Below are 18,985 nucleotides of genomic sequence, written 5' to 3'. Positions count from 1 at the left end.
AAAAATAAAAGCAAAGGGGGGAGCTGGCGGAGGGAGGGAGGGAGGGAGGAAGGGATGTGGGATGGGTTGGTAGTAAACTGGTAGTGTTGTGTTGGAGAATCTCTGCGTAACACCTGCTGCTCGTGTCGTAACTTGTCTGACATCCTCATTGCCGAAAACAGAAGCTGTTGGGGCTTCCAGATCGACCGATATACCGGTATCTCATAACGGCTCGCGCCAAGAAAATGGCCTTTTAAATTGCACACACCGACTTTACATCGACGCCTTATTAACCCTGCAAACGTGAATACTGCAAACTCGAACCTTGATTTCACGGGATTCTTAGTTGGAGGAAAAAGTAACACGCATTACTCGTTTATTATATTACCTATAGTTAACAAATATATTTTGATACCTCATATATTGAATACACACCACTCATTATTCACCAACAATCTCGTAAAATATCAAATCTTTATGTTATTCACAATTCATTCATTCGAGGTTTCGGTATATTTTGATTCAAAAAGGGGAAAGGAAAAACCATGGAAAAACTATTTCTCTATTCTTCGATAAATATAAAATATTTTCTCATAAAAATTCTATATCCGTTTATATGAAATTGTTCAAACACGAATAAATGATATTAAAATACAAAATGTAGGGTATATTATATATTATCTATTAGGTTGACAACTAAGTGAGTGTGGTTACTTTAATAAAAACCTAGTGAAAGTACAATTTATCAAAACTTTTCAACCCTGCCCACGTATACATCAGAACTTTCTGAAAATTTTAATCCGATTTTGAGAAAATGACTTACGACAAGAGGAAATGACATTCCTTAAATTCTTTGTCACATTTAACAAATTCAACGTTTTATGTAACAAGTTTTCTGTCCGATTGTTATCCCAATAACGACGTAATAAAAATACGTCGCAAGTGTATTTTACAATGTACGTAAAAACTTTCGAAATAACCTGATATTAAGTAAGATTAAGATATATGTGAAAAGTTAATAAAAACCGACAGTTTTATTCGATATTATAATACAAATGTGTATACGAAACAAAGTATTATTTCTGTAATACAAATAATGTCGACATTTACACTTCATTCTAGTATCGTAATAGCTGACAGAACATCTGTTACTGTTTCAATACCGTTTGTCAAATTGTGGATAATAAATGAATTTCTATTCATGACACTGAGTATAAATATAGAAGGTGAAGCATTGCAATTCAAAAGTGGGATAAGAAACAAGCGAAAATGAAGCTTTTCGCATCCTCCTTATTCTTCTTAGTGGCTTCGGCCTCAGCTCACTCGGTAAGTTCATAATACATACAAAATATCTTAGGATATATTAAATTGATCGTTTATAAAAAGATAACTTTAGATTTAATTGAAATTTTTAAATAACAGATACTACCTGGCCCAACTCCCAGTCCAGCAAAAGCTGCAGAACCTGGTGGTCCAGCAATAGGTGCTGGAGTAGGTGCAGGAGCCAGTGTAGGAGTCAGTGCAAAAAACAATATAGGATCAGGTCTATCAATAGCCAATAGAGTAGGTTCTTCATCGCGTGTAGGAATAAGAGCAGGAAGAAATATAGGATCGGATGCAGGAATAGGATCATATGCAGGCTATGGAGCTAGTATTGGAGCCAATGCAGGAAACAATATTGGATCGGGTCTGGGAATAGCTTCTGAAGTAGGAAAATCAGGACAAGTAGCAGCCACTGCAAAACGCAATATAGGAAATAATTTAGGAATAGGTTACAAAGCAGGTTCCAAAGCTAATCTAGGAGCCACCGCAGGAAAAGATATTGGAGGAAATCTAGGAATAGGTAATAGTGTAGGTGAAAATGCTAATGTAGGAGCAAGTGCAGGAAAAGACATAGGTTCCGGTTTAGGAATAGGTAACGATGTAGCACAAGAATCGAATATAGGATTAAGTGCAGGACGAAATATTGGATCGAATGTAGGCATCGGTTCTAATGTTGGACAAGGAGCGACTGTAGGAGGAAGTGCAGGCCGAAATATTGGATCCAATGCAGGCATTGGTAACAATGTAGGTAAAGGATCAAATATAGGAGCAAGCGCAGGAAAGAATATTGGAGACAATTTAGGAGTAGGCAGCAACGTAGGACAAAATTCTAATGTAGGAGTAAGTGCAGGAAATAATATAGGAGATGATCTAGGAATCGGTAATGGTGTAGGTGCATCAGCAAATGTAGCAGCAAGCGCAGGAAGAAATGTAGGCAAAGGAGTAAATGTAGGTGCCAATGTAGGTGCAGGAGCAAGTTTAGGAGCTAGTGCCGGCAACAATATTGGATCTGGAACAGGAATAGGAGTAGGTGTAGGATCAGGATCAAGTATAGATGTAAGTGCAGGAGACGATGTAGGAGCTGATGATGATATTATTAGCATTCCAAGACCTAGAATACCTATACCACTCCCACGTCCACGTCCAAGTCCACGTCCTAGACCATCTAGCAGTTCTGCAGCACCAACCACTGCCAGTTCAGCCGCACCAAGTGCACCCAGTTCATCACAACCGTCCAATCCATCTGCAATAGGTGTAGGATTAGGTGTTGGAGCAGGTGTAGGAAGTGGTCCAAATGGAGTAGGAGCCGGACTCGGATTAGGAGTAGGCGTAGGATCTAGTTCTGGATCATCAAGCGCCCCAAGCCAATCTTCACCAAGCGCTCCAAGCGAAACTGCAACAAGCGCTCCAAGCCAACCTGCATCAAGCGCTCCAAGCCAACCTGCATCAAGCGCTCCAAGCCAACCTGCATCAAGCGCTCCTAGCCAACCTGCATCAAGCGCTCCAAGCTCTGGATTAGGTCTTGGATTAGGTGTTGGAGCAGGTATAGGAAGTGGACCAGATGGAGTAGGAGCCGGACTCGGATTAGGAGTAGGCGTAGGATCTAGTTCTGGATCATCAAGCGCCCCAAGCCAATCTTCACCAAGCGCTCCAAGCCAACCTGCCACAAGCGCTCCAAGCCAACCTGCATCAAGCGCTCCAAGCCAACCTGCATCAAGCGCTCCAAGCCAACCTGCATCAAGCGCACCAAGCCAACCTGCATCAAGCGCTCCAAGCCAACCTGCATCAAGCGCTCCAAGCCAACCTGCATCAAGCGCTCCTAGCCAACCTGCATCAAGCGCTCCAAGCTCTGGATTAGGTCTTGGATTAGGTGTTGGAGCAGGTATAGGAAGTGGACCAGATGGAGTAGGAGCCGGACTCGGATTAGGAGTAGGCGTAGGATCTAGTTCTGGATCATCAAGCGCCCCAAGCCAATCTTCACCAAGCGCTCCAAGCCAACCTGCAACAAGCGCTCCAAGCCAACCTGCATCAAGCGCTCCAAGCCAACCTGCATCAAGCGCTCCAAGCTCTGGATTAGGTCTTGGATTAGGTGTTGGAGCAGGTATAGGAAGTGGACCAGATGGAGTAGGAGCCGGACTCGGATTAGGAGTAGGCGTAGGATCTAGTTCTGGATCATCAAGCGCCCCAAGCCAATCTTCACCAAGCGCTCCAAGCCAACCTGCTACAAGCGCTCCAAGCCAACCTGCATCAAGCGCTCCAAGCCAACCTGCATCAAGCGCTCCAAGCCAACCTGCATCAAGCGCTCCAAGCCAACCTGCATCAAGCGCTCCTAGCCAACCTGCATCAAGCGCTCCAAGCTCTGGATTAGGTCTTGGATTAGGTGTTGGAGCAGGTATAGGAAGTGGACCAGATGGAGTAGGAGCCGGACTCGGATTAGGAGTAGGCGTAGGATCTAGTTCTGGATCATCAAGCGCCCCAAGCCAATCTTCACCAAGCGCTCCAAGCCAACCTGCAACAAGCGCTCCAAGCCAACCTGCATCAAGCGCTCCAAGCCAACCTGCATCAAGCGCTCCTAGCCAACCTGCATCAAGCGCTCCAAGCTCTGGATTAGGTCTTGGATTAGGTGTTGGAGCAGGTATAGGAAGTGGACCAGATGGAGTAGGAGCCGGACTCGGATTAGGAGTAGGCGTAGGATCTAGTTCTGGATCATCAAGCGCTCCAAGCCAACCTGCAACAAGCGCTCCAAGCCAACCTGCAACAAGCGCTCCAAGCCAACCTGCATCAAGCGCTCCAAGCCAACCTGCATCAAGCGCTCCAAGCTCTGGATTAGGTCTTGGATTAGGTGTTGGAGCAGGTATAGGAAGTGGACCAGATGGAGTAGGAGCCGGACTCGGATTAGGAGTAGGCGTAGGATCTAGTTCTGGATCATCAAGCGCCCCAAGCCAATCTTCACCAAGCGCTCCAAGCCAACCTGCCACAAGCGCTCCAAGCCAACCTGCATCAAGCGCTCCAAGCCAACCTGCAACAAGCGCTCCAAGCCAACCTGCATCAAGCGCTCCAAGCCAACCTGCATCAAGCGCTCCTAGCCAACCTGCATCAAGCGCTCCAAGCTCTGGATTAGGTCTTGGATTAGGTGTTGGAGCAGGTATAGGAAGTGGACCAGATGGAGTAGGAGCCGGACTCGGATTAGGAGTAGGCGTAGGATCTAGTTCTGGATCATCAAGCGCCCCAAGCCAATCTTCACCAAGCGCTCCAAGCCAACCTGCAACAAGCGCTCCAAGCCAACCTGCATCAAGCGCTCCGAGCCAACCTGCATCAAGCGCTCCAAGCCAACCTGCATCAAGTGCTCCAAGCCAACCTGCATCAAGTGCGCCAAGCCAATCTGGTGGTGCAGGAGTAGGTTTGGGATTAGGTCTTGGAGTAGGTGTAGGAAGTGATTCAGGTGTTGGAGCCGGACTCGGATTAGGAGTAGGCATAGGATCTGGTTCTGGTTCTGGATCATCAAGCGCTCCTAGTTCGTCACAACCGACTGGGTCTACCAGACCTTCTTCAAGCGAAGAACCTACAACTTGCGAACCAACCCAGAAGCCAACCCAACCACCTACCAAACCATCCCAGCCACCTACTAAACCAACCCAACCACCTACCAAACCAACCCAGCCACCTACTAAACCAACCCAACCACCTACTAAACCAACCCAACCACCTACTAAACCAACTCATCCACCTACCAAACCAACTCATCCACCTACCAAACCAACTCACCCACCTACCAAACCAACGCACCCACCTACCAAACCAACCCATCCACCTACCAAACCAACTCATCCACCTACCAAACCAACTCACCCACCTACCAAACCAACTCACCCACCTACCAAACCAACTCATCCACCTACCAAACCAACTCATCCACCTACCAAGCCAACTCAACCACCTACCAAGCCAACTCAACCACCTACCAAGCCAACTCAACCACCTACCAAGCCAACTCAACCACCAACCAAACCAACTCCCCCACCTACTAAACCACCTACTTATCCTACCGCTACTACCTGTTCTCCCAGTTCGGCACAACCAACTAAACCATCTGGTGGTGTAGGATTAGGTTTAGGAGTAGGTGTTGGAGCAGGTGTAGGAAGTAATTCCGGAGTAGGTGTTGGTCTGGGATTAGGAGTTGGTGTAGGATCTGGTTCAAATTCACCAAGCAGTGCTACCACTCCAAGTTCTTCAGCAGCAACAACATCATCTCCTTACACCATTGTTATACCTTCTGGTAGAAAATGCGTCTGTTATAACTATTGAATAATTTGAGATTTTTTAATCTATCTTTTGTCGATATTTTAAAATTTCAACAATGTAATCATATTTATCTAAAATATATTTAATTAGCACAGAAAACAATATCCATCGTAAATCCCTCTAATAAACCTCAACAAAATAATAATTTATATTAACCTTACATCTCTCTCTGTACTGTGCGTCTTATCGTGTTTTAATAATTTTTTTTTTTTTTAAATTAATTATAAACTATAAAACATACTATTAAATAATATTCTAGTTACTCTAGAGTACTAATAAATTTTTTCAAATTTTTTAAATAATTACAACATTGAATAATCTCACCCCCGTGGCACTAATAAAATCTACTATGCCGACGGAGGATTAACAAGAATTGAAAACAAAAAATTAATTTCGTAACAATTTGAATAATATCAATTATGTTTGAACTGTAAGTTGTAGAATTGCATCATATTCGCATTAATTGCCTCATTAAAAACTTTATATTACAATTAGAATACACGTAAAAACCTAATAACTTACAATTTAATTCAATATTACATATAAGAATTTGAAAGAGGGACCATTACTTTTGTAACTGTAAATTACACGATTATTTACATTTCATAAGAGTATTGTAATTATTAACATATTACATAAATATATCGCACGTAATTCTTCTAAACTTTCAAAAGCACAATAAGAACCGAAAAATAAATTCAACAATGGTTTTTCGATCCTCGAAAAATATCCTTGCGAAAGAAAAATTTCGAAAAGAAAACAAAATAATGAGAAGAAAATTTGATTGGTACAATAAAGAATAGGGTGAGGGGGGGGAAGAGAAAAGAAACTAGTGTCAAACAGGATAAAGAGAGAGAAAGAGAAAGAGAGAGAGAGAGAGAGAGAGAGAATGCTCCTCTCGTTTTATAAGAAAAAGAAAAGAAATAAAAACAAAAAAAAAGATAAAAGAAAAAGAAGAAAAAGAAGAAGAAGAAGAGAAGCAATGATGGAAGGTGGATTGAGGGGGTTGTTGAGATCTCCGTGGTCTGCTACATCTATTTATAGCGTACACCATGCTAATGCATATGTGCCTATGCTTCAACGTTAAGCCTTCTTCTTCTCGTCGAGCATAACGGGCTTTTTACGTGTTGCACTGAATATTCCCCATGACGTGAACGCGTGTGCGTACCACTTTTTTTTTTTCTTTTCTTTTCTTTTTTCCTTTTGTTGTTCTCTTTCTCTTTTTACTCTCATCTTTTCCTACACCTTCTTCTTATACTTTTCTATACATATATATATAAATAAATGTGTATGCATCATTCTTTTTTTCATTTACCTTCTTACGTTTCGAAACGCACGTGCTTATATCTCGTATGCGCATGCGTTAACATTACCACCACCACCCTCCCTCCACCTGCCACCCGCCCCACCTTTGCTTCAAGCGTGCAAAATTCGATTGCAAGAATTGACGACGTTCACACATTTCACGCTTTTCCATCGTCGTTGCGAATTTCTACTCAAGGATTATTTATAAATATAAATATATATATACATGAAAAAAAAGAAAAAAAAACCTTTTTTCTAAATAATGTTTACGAGAAAATATGCTTTCAATACTTCTCCTCTTGTCTACTAATGAACTATTTTTGTTAATATTGAAATTAATCGAACGAGATAGAATTAGAACGTGAATGGGAACTTTATTTCCCCCTCTACCTACCCTTTAACTTCTTCTACTAAGAAGAAGTTAAACTTAAAGAAAAATTAAATAAAATTGTACAATTTTATAAATTGAATATTGAAAATGACAAATAATTTGTTTATCAATACAACAATTGTATAAAATTATTATCGTCATTCCGATAGAAATGTTAATTACGTTAAAATAAATCAATATAAGGGGAAGAGACAAAATATTAGAAGAAATATATATAAGAGAGAGAGAGAGAGAGAGAGAGAATCTAAAAACCGGTTTGCACATAGATTTTCCATGAAATATTTAAATTCAGCTATGTCGATGTGGCACGTACTGTAATTTACGTTCAATTCCCGTCTATCTCAGAGCGACAGATAGATAAGAGAAGAACCTTGTCCGGAGAGTGCAGCAAATTCTTCCTTCCTTCCTTGGACTTGGGGCGTGTTATAACTTCGGCAGTTGTTACTTATAAATTACCATCTATGCAGTTATAACTCATAGACCCCGTACGCGACGCCTTTATAACTTATAACTTTGCTTTTGTAAGTTATAAGCACGTGGTACTTAAATCTTCTAACCTGTATATACATACACAGATGTAAATGTATATATACCCTCATACTTATTACTATATAACATATACGTGTGATATAAGATTAAGATTCGACACCACCACCACTACCACCACCACCACCATCACCTCCATATCACCATTGAACCCGATACGTTCCTTTTTCTTCGAATTTGACGTTAATGTCCCTACCCCTCCCCCTCTGCCTGCCACCGAACCGACTACTAACCTTCTTTTTCTCGCAATAAGGGAAAAAAGAAGAAGAAGTCAAATAAAATGTTAAATTATAAATAAAACAAAATAAAAGGTGAAAGAAATGATGTGAATGATCAGAGTAGCCGTATATTAATAACGTTTAATTATAATAATAATGAAATTTCAATTATGACGATTTGAATAAGAAGACATTTTTCAACATGGCTGCTGACGAGGTACGAGGAATCGATGAGGAATGAAAAAAAGAAAAGGAAAAAGAAAAAGAAAATGAAATAAATTATCGCATCGAATAATTATAATTATAACGTTTCAATTATTATACGGGATGATTCACAGGGGGTAGGGGAAATTTCGAAAGGAAAAGAAATGTTATTTAAAGCAACCGACGAAACAAAATGGCGATTATTGGTTCGGAAAGAAGAAGAAGAAGAAGAAGAAGAAGAAAAGAGCACGCACGCACGCACGCACTGCTCTCCTTCGTCGCGAAAGAAAAAAAAGGAAAAAAAAAAGAAAAAAAAAAACAAAGCAACGAGGGATTGGTTATATTTTTTTTTATTTTTTTTTTTTATTGCGTTGCCAGACTGGTCACGGCGTCGGTAAATTGACCGATAATGTTGCTTGGCACTGATTGCTGGATAGCAATGATGAATGCACGAGGGACACCTCCTCCCTCCCCTGATCCTAGTCTTTCGATGCACGCCAAGGTCGGTGACCTTGCGCAAGCCCCTTCGGCGGGTACTCTTTGGCGCCACACTATACTCTATCTTTGTCCTTTATTTTAGTTTCCTCGTATGTTCTTTCTTCTTTTCTCTTTCTATTTCTATTTCTCTTTTTCATCTTCATTGCAAGAATTCATTTGCACCTCGTTCTGAATCTTCTTACCTGATTTTTGCCTTGACCTTGACCGCCATTTAACTTTAATAAATTTAACAACTGTTATTGTTATATCATGCAACAACCTTGTTTCAACGTTTCGAGAACGAATTTTTATTATTTATTTGATTTTTTATTTGATTTATTTTATTTTCATTTTATTTATCTTTATATATTTTTATTTCGATTTTTGTTCGATCGATCGAAACATTTTGTCGCTTTCGTATCTTTTGTATTGGTTTGACGATTAGAAAATAATATTTGGATTTTTTTATAAAACGCGATTAATTATTTATCTTTTTTTCTTCCCCCCTCCCCTCTCAGTTATCGTGCGCATCAAAAGTTTCGACTACATTGAAAAACGTTTTATTATTTTAAACTGGTTTTCGTGATTTCCGACCCACTACGCATTATGGAATGGCGTAACCGCTCTGGTTTCAACCACAACACGCGACAGAAAAAGTTCTTAACATTATATTAAAACCAGTTAGTCACTGTAATATTCCTTCGATCAATCTTATAGGATTGTTATTTCGAATTAAATATATAAAATTCTTTCTTCAATTTTTTTGACAAAAACTTTTATTTAAAAATAATTTATTAATCAGAAATAATATATAAACTTATTATATAATAATGTCCAATTTAAACAACAACAACAACAACAACAACAGTAAAAGAAATAAGACAATAGCTTAAATCAAAATTCATTTTTGGCTTATTATATTTCATTGAATTAATCAAATTTTGATTAACGTTACATCGTTGATATTTAAGTAAATTTTCTTTTTTACTTAAAAGAAAAAAAAAATTTGTTAATAGATAATGCAATAAAAAAAAAAAAAACACAAGTCCTCATATTGCACCAATATTTCTGGTTTCAACCTTTATTTATTTCTATCTCTTTTTAACTTGCGAAATATAATTGCAGCAATCGAATTCAACGTTTTGACAAGTTGAAACATACGTCATAAACTAATAATTGATAGCATATAATAACATATAAGATAACATATGATAACATATAAGAATGCCGGAAAAGAGCATTGTTTCCGTAACCACAAATTATATCTTTATTTAAACAACATTTTATACGAGTATTGTAATATATGGTATAATATCATTATCACCTGTCAATACATCAATTTCGAAATAAGCAATTTCTAAATTGAGTATAAATACTTAACGCGAAGTTTTCAAATTCGCAATTGCAGTAAGAAGCAAAGAACGAAAAAGCAACCATGAAGGCTATCGTATTCTCTCTACTCTTCGTTATTATTTCCATGGTAAGTTCAGAAAAAAATTATATAAGAAAATGATCATCTAACTTGTTATTTTAATCGTGTATACAAAATATAATCATTATAAACGTATAAATTGTTATACGACAGATTCTACTAGAACATGGTGCAATAGCTGATATAGGAGTTGGTCTGGGAGTAGGAGCTGATGTGGATGTAGCAGCTGATGTAGGTTTGGGTTTAGGTGTTGGTGTCTAGGGTGAAAGTAAATAAAAAGATATCAAAATTGGTTTGGTATAGAAGGTGTAGAAGCAGATGTAGGAATAGGTGCAAGAGTTAATACAGAAATAGGTGCAAGAAAAGGTGTAGAAGAAGATACAGCAATGAGTCCTTTTCCAGATAAAACCTCTTCTAACTCATCTACTTTATCCTCATATTCTTATTTCTATTCCTTACCCGTATCCGTCCAGTATTAAAACATCTAACATTGAATATACTAGCTCCGAACAACCGAGCAAAAGCACCTGGGGAGTCTATACTACATAGCCATGTTCCAGTTCTGTAAAATCAAGTGAAACACCTAACAGATCTGCCACGTTTAGTTCTGGACCAATTCTTTGGACATTACCGATCAGATCAGAACACTCAGCAGCTTTACCTCATCTAGTTCTGAACTACTGCCTCTGAATAACCAAAATCTATACCTAGACCAATTGGAAATATTTTACCAGACCACCCAACGACTACTTCAACTTCATATTATTTAATTAAATTCTTTCAAACCAACCAAATTTATTATTAATTTATATTCAAATATTTCATGAAAAAAATTATGTAATCCAATTTAATCGAAATAACAATAATTTTATTGGCCAGCCCATCTTAATCGACGTGATTCTGAAATATAATTTATGAGCATAAAATTAAATCTATTGTTTCAAACCTTACCGCCAATTCAAACTAAACGAAATAACTTTTGCAATAAATAATACAAGAGAAAGAAACTTTCGTCACAGAAAAATTATAATAATAAGTCAAAATAACAATTGAACAAACTGTTTAATAGAAAAATTCGAATTATAAATATATTTCGATTGAATATTGAAGATGGGAAAAATTGCGAAAATAAAATCAAATAGAACTAAAATAGGAGCCGTACACAGGATAGAGCCCTTTTAATCAATGTTGAGTGAGAAAAGAGAATGAAGAGAAGCAATGATGATGGAAGGTGGGTTGAAGGGTTGCTGGGAATCTTTGTGGTCAGGTACATCTATTTATAGCTTACACGATGCTAATGCATATGCGCCTGTACACTACGTTAAACCTCCTCTTCTCGTCTAGCATAACGGGCTTTTACACGTTGCACTGAATATTTACCGCGACATAAACGCGTGTGAGCGTACATTTCTTTTTCTTTCTTTTCCCCCATCACCATCCCCACCCCCACCCCCTCCTCTCTCCCCAACTCTTTAATATATTCTCCTCTTTTCCTTTCCTCCTTCTTATACTTTTATACGCTTTATATACTTAAGTAAGTGCGCCAACATTCTTCTTTCTCTCTTTCTCTCATCAAAAGGCACGTGCGTGGTTCTCGTACGCACATGCGTACTGGCATTGCTTGAAAAGCGTGCAAAACTCGATCCAAGAACCACCGACGACATTTTTACGTTTCACGCTTTTCTTAATATTTTATCATAGTGCTCGATTTTTATTGCTTCCAGATTGCAAAAATCTTTTTTTGTTTTCTTTTTTCGATAATTACCAACGAAACTCTAACCTACTGTACGAATCGAAGAGAGGTCATTTTTGTTTTCAATATGGCCGCTAGGGGAAAAACAAATGAAAGAAACAAAATGGCGAGATTGGTCCCGCGAATAAGAAAGTTTCTTTCTCGGGAGGAGAACGAAATAACGAGAGATTGGTTTTTCTTCTTTTTTATTTTTATTTTCTTTTTCGCAATGCCAAACTGGTCACGGCATCGGTAAATTGACCGATAATGTTGCTTGGCACTGATTGCTGGATAGCAATGATGAATGCACGAGGAGGACACCTTTTTATCCTCCCCTGATCTTTAACTATTTGATGCACGCCAAGATTGGTGACCTTGTGCTAGCCCTCGGGGAGTATTACTCATTGGCGCCACACTATCTTTGTCCTTTATTTTCATTTCCCTTCCCTTTCTTATTCCCTTTTCTAGCTTCGTCGTAGAATTCATTTTACCTTCCTTCAAAATCTTTCCTACGAAGACCTTGACCGTCAAGAATATTGGCTGCTCCTATATATTCATTAAAAATCTATCTATTTTACATTATATAATTTCATTTTCAATATTTTAACTGGACTATTATTTATATATCATTTCAAGTTGCTTCGTTACGTATATTTGGATCTTGTTAATTCGATTACGATCAATTAACGTTAATTTTGTATACCTTTTTTAATTTATACAATCAAAACGTGTATTCATATAAATTAACAAAATAATTATTATTATTATGTTCTAATTTTTGGATTATTCATTTTTTTCTCCAACAATGTCGATAAATCGTTAACGGTATAAATATATCGAGACTCGTTATCGACACCTTTTCTTCTTATTATTCTAACTATCTATCTATCTATTTATTTTCTCCTTTTTATTTCTGTCGAGACGTACAATCTACGAGCAAAAACGTAAAAGGGCGACATAAAGTACAAATGCGGCGAAACGAGCTAGAAAAGTGACGGGGTAAAATGAGAACGAGCCACCCCCGCTCGTTGATAACGAATGACCCTTTAGAAATTCTATGCAACCGAGAGTGCAGGTGGTATATCCAATGGTGGAACGCCCACGTTTTCATTTTATGTCCATTTATTCCATAACTATTTCCTCTCGCAATTCTCTCCAAAGAGAGAATTTTCTTTATTTCAACCATTGCGAAATGTACCATCCGCTCGCATAATTTTTCTTTCATTTATTTCAAAAATTTATATCGTTTTCTAACGAATGTCTTAGAAAAATAATTTGTTAGAATTCTCCTCCCTATCGTTCAACAATAATTTAATTAAATATAAAAAAAACAAAGAAAACACAAAAATTAGTTGGCAATAATACAATTTTTATTAACATCGGTAAAAAAAAAATACTTTCAAGTATAAATAAATAATTGACGAATAAACGAATGAATTGCAGATAATTGATGTTAAATAATTAAAATGCGAAATATTTAATTTTTCAATATTTTTGTTCCTTGACGTTATCGATCGATATTAACTTAAAAAAGATGGATGTGTCGTGTGCAAATAAAAAAAAACAAAAAAAAAAGAAATAAAAGAGAGAATTTCGATGTACATATGTATAACGGATCGAAGAAAGCGGTGAGATCCGTGTAAATCCGTATGCGTGAAAGGTATATAAATATTAATATATCTTTAGCATGATCCCCGGCTCAATGTCATCGATCTCAGATCGTCGTCGCATCGCTCGAGCCGTCGTGGAATGTGCACCGCTCCGGTTTCAACCGCAACACGCCGCAGGAAAAGTTTTTAACATTATTAAAACCAGTTAGTCACGGTGGAACTGCTTCGGCCGCTTTTATCGGATTATAATTGTGGATTACGAGTTCTTTATATATATATATATCTCTCTCTCTCTCTTCAACTTCGATAAAAATTTTTATTAATACGACGTACGTCTATTTACGTCCAGACTTATATATAAAACAATTTATTTCAACGATAAAATTCATCGAATATGATTAAAGAATTATACAAATCGGATCCTAATATTGTATAATTTAAAAAAATTTTTAATAATTTTTAATTTAAAATAATTTTTTTCGAGCTTCGAGATTCTTACCTTATCGACGAGACTCTCGTTATCGACTGAGTCTCTTGTCGCCCCTAGTGACGAGAATTAAAAACAGAAAGTGAAATTGATGTTACTCAGTCGATATTACAGTAAACTTTCTTTTTATCTATCAGGAGATATAAACAATTGATGATTTTCAAAATAATCGCTCTTCTCTCGTTTATATACATGAATTTATTTTCCTCTCTATGAATTTTATTTAAAAAGAATAATATTTTTGATATGTTTATTTTTATAAAAACTCGATCTGTTGCATCATATTTATTGGAATACAAACATATGAAAATAACACAGTTTGTTATTTTTAATATTTATAAAAATATGTAAAACAAAAGTCAATAAAAATTGCTATCTAAACGATTGCTTACTCATTGGTGGGTGTATAGCAAAAAAAATAACTTAAAAAAAAAAATTAAAAAAACAGTGATAACGATCTCGAACTCATATAATAACTTTAATCGTGAGAAAAGATAAAAATATATTTACGAGTTACATTATAAATTATACAATAATTATACAATAAGATATTTATTTATTATTATTATTATTATCTATAATACATTGGGAATAAACAAGGAAAAATGTAAAGTAATTCTACGAAGTATAAATATTATACATTTAATGAAACTAATTTGAATAAATAATCTTTCCTCTTAATGAATCACTAAACTTCTTCATTTTCAATGACTTATTATCGTATATATGTAGATACTAAATAACATGAGGGCAATAAATGATAAAAATGACGCAAACGTGGAATATACGCCGGAATAGATAGATATATTTATACATACATATATATATATATATACACATATATGGTATTTCTATTGGATTGATCGTGCATCTATCGTAGTTTCCAGCCAATAAGCAAACGCCACATATTCATAGAAGGAAACATCGTCGACCAATGAGAGGACAGTTGTAAATTAGATGCCTCAGTTGATGATACTACTTGCACGCAGTAGTTCAATTTTGTTGCATCAGACAACGCAAACGGAAGGGTCTTTAAATTTAATTCATTTGTTATGTTTTGTGTCAGTCGGAGTAACGTAGTTGAAAGGACAGGTTTGAATTGTCAAATCGGGTTAAATTAAAAAAGTGTTAATTGTTTTGTAATTGATAAATGTATGGATGAATATGACTGCATTGAAGAGCATTGTTATTTCATTTCCTAAGGGCTTTTCAAAAAGCTCTACTATTGTGCCCACCAACGAGCTTGTCAGATCAGTCTCTAAATTTAATTTTTCTACATCGTATTTGACTAACAAAACGGATATGGATATTACGATGAAAATACCTAAGCAGGAAGAGCTTCAAGAAGATAGTGCATTCTTCAAACCAGATGTTTGTAACGGTAGAGGAAAGAAACGTCGTCTTGATCATCTTACATGGGAAGAAAAATTACAGCGAAAGTATGTTGATTGATTGATATATTCATGTATTTAATTTCATTTAACAATAAGTAAATTTAATTAAAATATTTAGACAATTTGCTTACCGTCCATCTTGTTATATTTTATTTAGAAAATTAAAAAACAGAGTAGCAGCACAAACGTCGAGGGATAGGAAAAAGGCAAAATTGGATGAATTGGAAGAGACGGTGAGAATTTTGAAACAGAGAAACGATGTGTTGAGCCAAGAATGTACTTTATTAAAGTCGCAAAACGAGTTGCTTGTCAGCGAAGCGAAAAAATTGAGGAGAGAGAGGGAAACAAGTAATATGAGTGAGCAACTATGTTCATCGTGTCAGGCACGAGTCAGTTGTCCTGTACCTTCACTGGGATCTGCCGTATCTCCACAAAACCCTCTGCCGAAGGGTGGAACAGTACAGTCGATATCGTCCCTGACACTAACACCAGGAGCAACCATATTACTGAAAATTATGACCCTCTACCTCCTCTCGAAGAATTATTTGGAGATTTCCAAGATTACAACATCGACAGACTCGAAGAACTTGCGGAAAGCCTTCTTCGAGAAGTTACCTCAGAAATGGAAACAAATACTCATAGATCAGATGAACAAGTGAGTTTTAATTGAGGGAAAATAGATTTATTCGTTTGAATAATCATTTCTTATAAATGCGTATCAAATCTTATATTTCTTTTATTATTGGATTTTCCAGAAATGGATGAATGTATTCTGATGTAATATTACTCTATGTGAACACAAAGTTTATATTGTAATAGTATTCATAGATATTACAAAAAAAGAATGTTCATCCATTTCTAGTCTATCTCTATATCATTTTAATTCAGTTTTTTCCTCATTAATAATAAATTCATTATCTCACTAGGTTTCGGCCGAAGGAAATACCGTTAAAAAATCTGACAATACAAAAAGAATGGTGGGGGAGACATCAAAAAATGTGGAAACCGATACAATCGATGATAGAAGCCTGAATGGTAGTAATTCTTGGCGTTCTAAATGTAGTGCAGATGTTGCACAGATTGTTCCGGATAATTCACGAATAACACCGATTGTTATTAAAAATGAAATAGATGTTAAACAAGAACCGGATATAAATGATATGGAAACAGTATATGGTACCTATGACAAAACTACTAATTCTATAACTTTTATCTATCCCGGTCAGGAAGATAATATAGCCATACAAGAATGCGTAGAAGAAATAAGTAGTTCTGATAATGCTTATCATGTCGATGATGTAACATCTATGACAATGCATCTTTCTTGTTCAGATCAATATTCACCTGCTTACACATGCACAGACACTATGTCACCTTCGAGTATATATTCAGACAATGTTGATACATCGTATTCTTCAAATAAATCAGATGCACATTTTTCTGATGGTGGTTATGAGTCTCACGGTTCCCCTAGTCCTGATATACATAAGAATAATAATAATAACAGCAGTAACAAACATAATAATTTATGTTTAACAGATACTTGGCATGAGAGTTTTACAGAATTATTTCCAATGTTGCTTTGAAATTAAAGCATTTAAATATAATTTAAATAGAAATTTTAATTTAAAATATTTAAAATAGAAATTTTATTGTTTCATCTGGAATTCATTGTGAGAGAGAATAACAGATGAATGAATTTTATTTTATTTTTACGTATGCATTTATTGCATATGTTTTATGTAGACATATTGTATAAAAGGAAAGGTTAACGAGTAATTCCATGTAATTTATTGAATAATAGATAATAGTATTAGAAAATATTAAATGGGAAAGTGAGATTCTATCTATATTTTTTATATAAATTTGTAAAAAATAATTTCTTTTGATTTAGTTTTATATTTTTAACGTTAGATTTGGTAATTACTTTCACCGCATCGTGTACATTATTTAATATATTAATTAATATATTTGTGAAGAGAGATATATGAATATGTAATGTTTATTAAAAAATTAAGGAAATCTACTTATTGTCAGATAATTTGCCAAATAAAAATTATCTGTATCATATTTTTCATGTCAATGACCTTCCTTCATTGGATAAATTAATTCTCATTCGATCATTAAAGTTAAGCAACGAAGAGGACATGGTTAGTACTTGGATGGTTGACCGCTTTGGAATCCTATGTGCTGTTGACTCCAAAAAGGCAGTTGAAGGGCCTTCGTGAAAGGTGGGCTGTGTCCAAAAAAAAGTATTAAAAAAAAAGCCCCTCAAATCCATAAAAGAGAGAAAGAGAAAGAGAAAGAGAGTAATAAAGATAATCTATCAAAATAATGAAAAATACATAATTCCATATATTTATATTTTCTATATATCTTTGATCTCCACTCTCAATTGGTGATCATTTTTAATCGAAAATGATTTAATCTATAAATTGAAATATATTTATACGGAGAGATAGATTTGCGTTGAAAAGAAAATAATCAATTGTAATGTTTTGTAGCGAATGCATGTAGTATATTTTTTACTTACATATTTTCAACTATTTAATATTATTATTATTATTATTATTATTGTATTATTACATCGTCTTACACGTGTTACATACGTTTGTATGTTACAAATTGTCAAGAAAAAAGTGTATCATGCACACTTACTATTACAACGTCATATCCTCGATAAATTGATCGATAAAATTAAACGCGTGCGATTATTCGATCGTTATTTGCAACAACTAACAACAAAAAAATAACAATTTAAAAAGATAATAATTCATTAGATAAAATCAAACGACAAAATGCGAATTATCGTTGCTTGCTCGGAATTAATTTGCTTTAACTGTACATAAATATTATTTATGCATTAATATAAAATTATGAAACTTAATGAACGCGTATTCGTTTCAAACAGTGTTCTAGTTTCTTTTTCTTTATATGTATAAATATTTATATAATTACAAATATTCTCCGCGTAAAGGTATCATTAATTGAAAATAAAAATAAAAAGAAATTAGTTAAAACGCGTTATAGAATTAGCACCCATATTTCTTTCTTGTGTTTTTTTTTCTCTTTCTTTTTTGTTCATTATTCCCTATACATTTATGATGCAAATTCAAATGTCGTATTTTTATTTAATGTCCTTCCTTTAAAATATGTATGCACTTATTCGTGTGTGCATTTACATATGTATATGTTGTATGTGTGAGTGTGTGTGTTATGTACGTCCACGTTTAAGCATTGGAAGACAATAATACAAAGCGTATTATATGTCCATAGACTCTACTAAATTTATTTTCATTGTGAAATAGAGAAGGAGAGATGTAATAAAAATGTTATGAAACTAACATCTATATCTACTTTTCTAATTAAGAATTAAAGGCGTATAAAAATCTTAAAAGGCTGTATCAAGCTGTAGCAAAAAGATTAATTAACTTTCATCATCTTCTTCTTCTTCTTCTTTTTCTTCATTTAATCTAATTCGTATATGTAGATATATAAACGATTCGCACCTCTACGAATTTTATTTTATAATTATTTTGTGAATCATTCGTATGAGTTTTCCTTTCTTTTTCTTCTCATGTTTTT

At 35.5% G+C, this 18,985-nt stretch overlaps 2 protein-coding genes across 2 annotated transcripts; both read left to right on the top strand.

Moving 5' to 3' along the window:
- Positions 1-1,248: 1,248 nt before the first annotated feature.
- LOC122517164 (fibroin heavy chain-like) lies at positions 1,249-5,607 on the top strand. The gene is made up of 2 exons (XM_043635577.1): positions 1,249-1,305; positions 1,402-5,607. Exons 1-2 carry the CDS (start codon positions 1,249-1,251, stop codon positions 5,605-5,607), a joined length of 4,263 nt encoding a protein of 1,420 aa, XP_043491512.1.
- Positions 5,608-14,948: 9,341 nt separating this feature from the next.
- Positions 14,949-17,470, top strand: LOC122516923. The gene is given in 4 exon segments (XM_043635157.1): positions 14,949-15,445; positions 15,558-15,906; positions 15,909-16,055; positions 16,327-17,470. Coding segments are annotated over 4 exon segments (1,437 nt in total). The 5' UTR covers positions 14,949-15,164; the 3' UTR covers positions 16,987-17,470.
- Positions 17,471-18,985: the final 1,515 nt, after the last annotated feature.

Source organism: Polistes fuscatus, unplaced genomic scaffold, assembly GCF_010416935.1.
Source record: "Polistes fuscatus isolate 324 unplaced genomic scaffold, CU_Pfus_HIC Scaffold2, whole genome shotgun sequence".
NCBI lineage: Eukaryota > Metazoa > Arthropoda > Insecta > Hymenoptera > Vespidae > Polistes > Polistes fuscatus.
The sequence above is the reverse complement of the archived record's forward strand: the minus strand, read 5'-3'. Positions and strand labels throughout refer to the sequence as shown.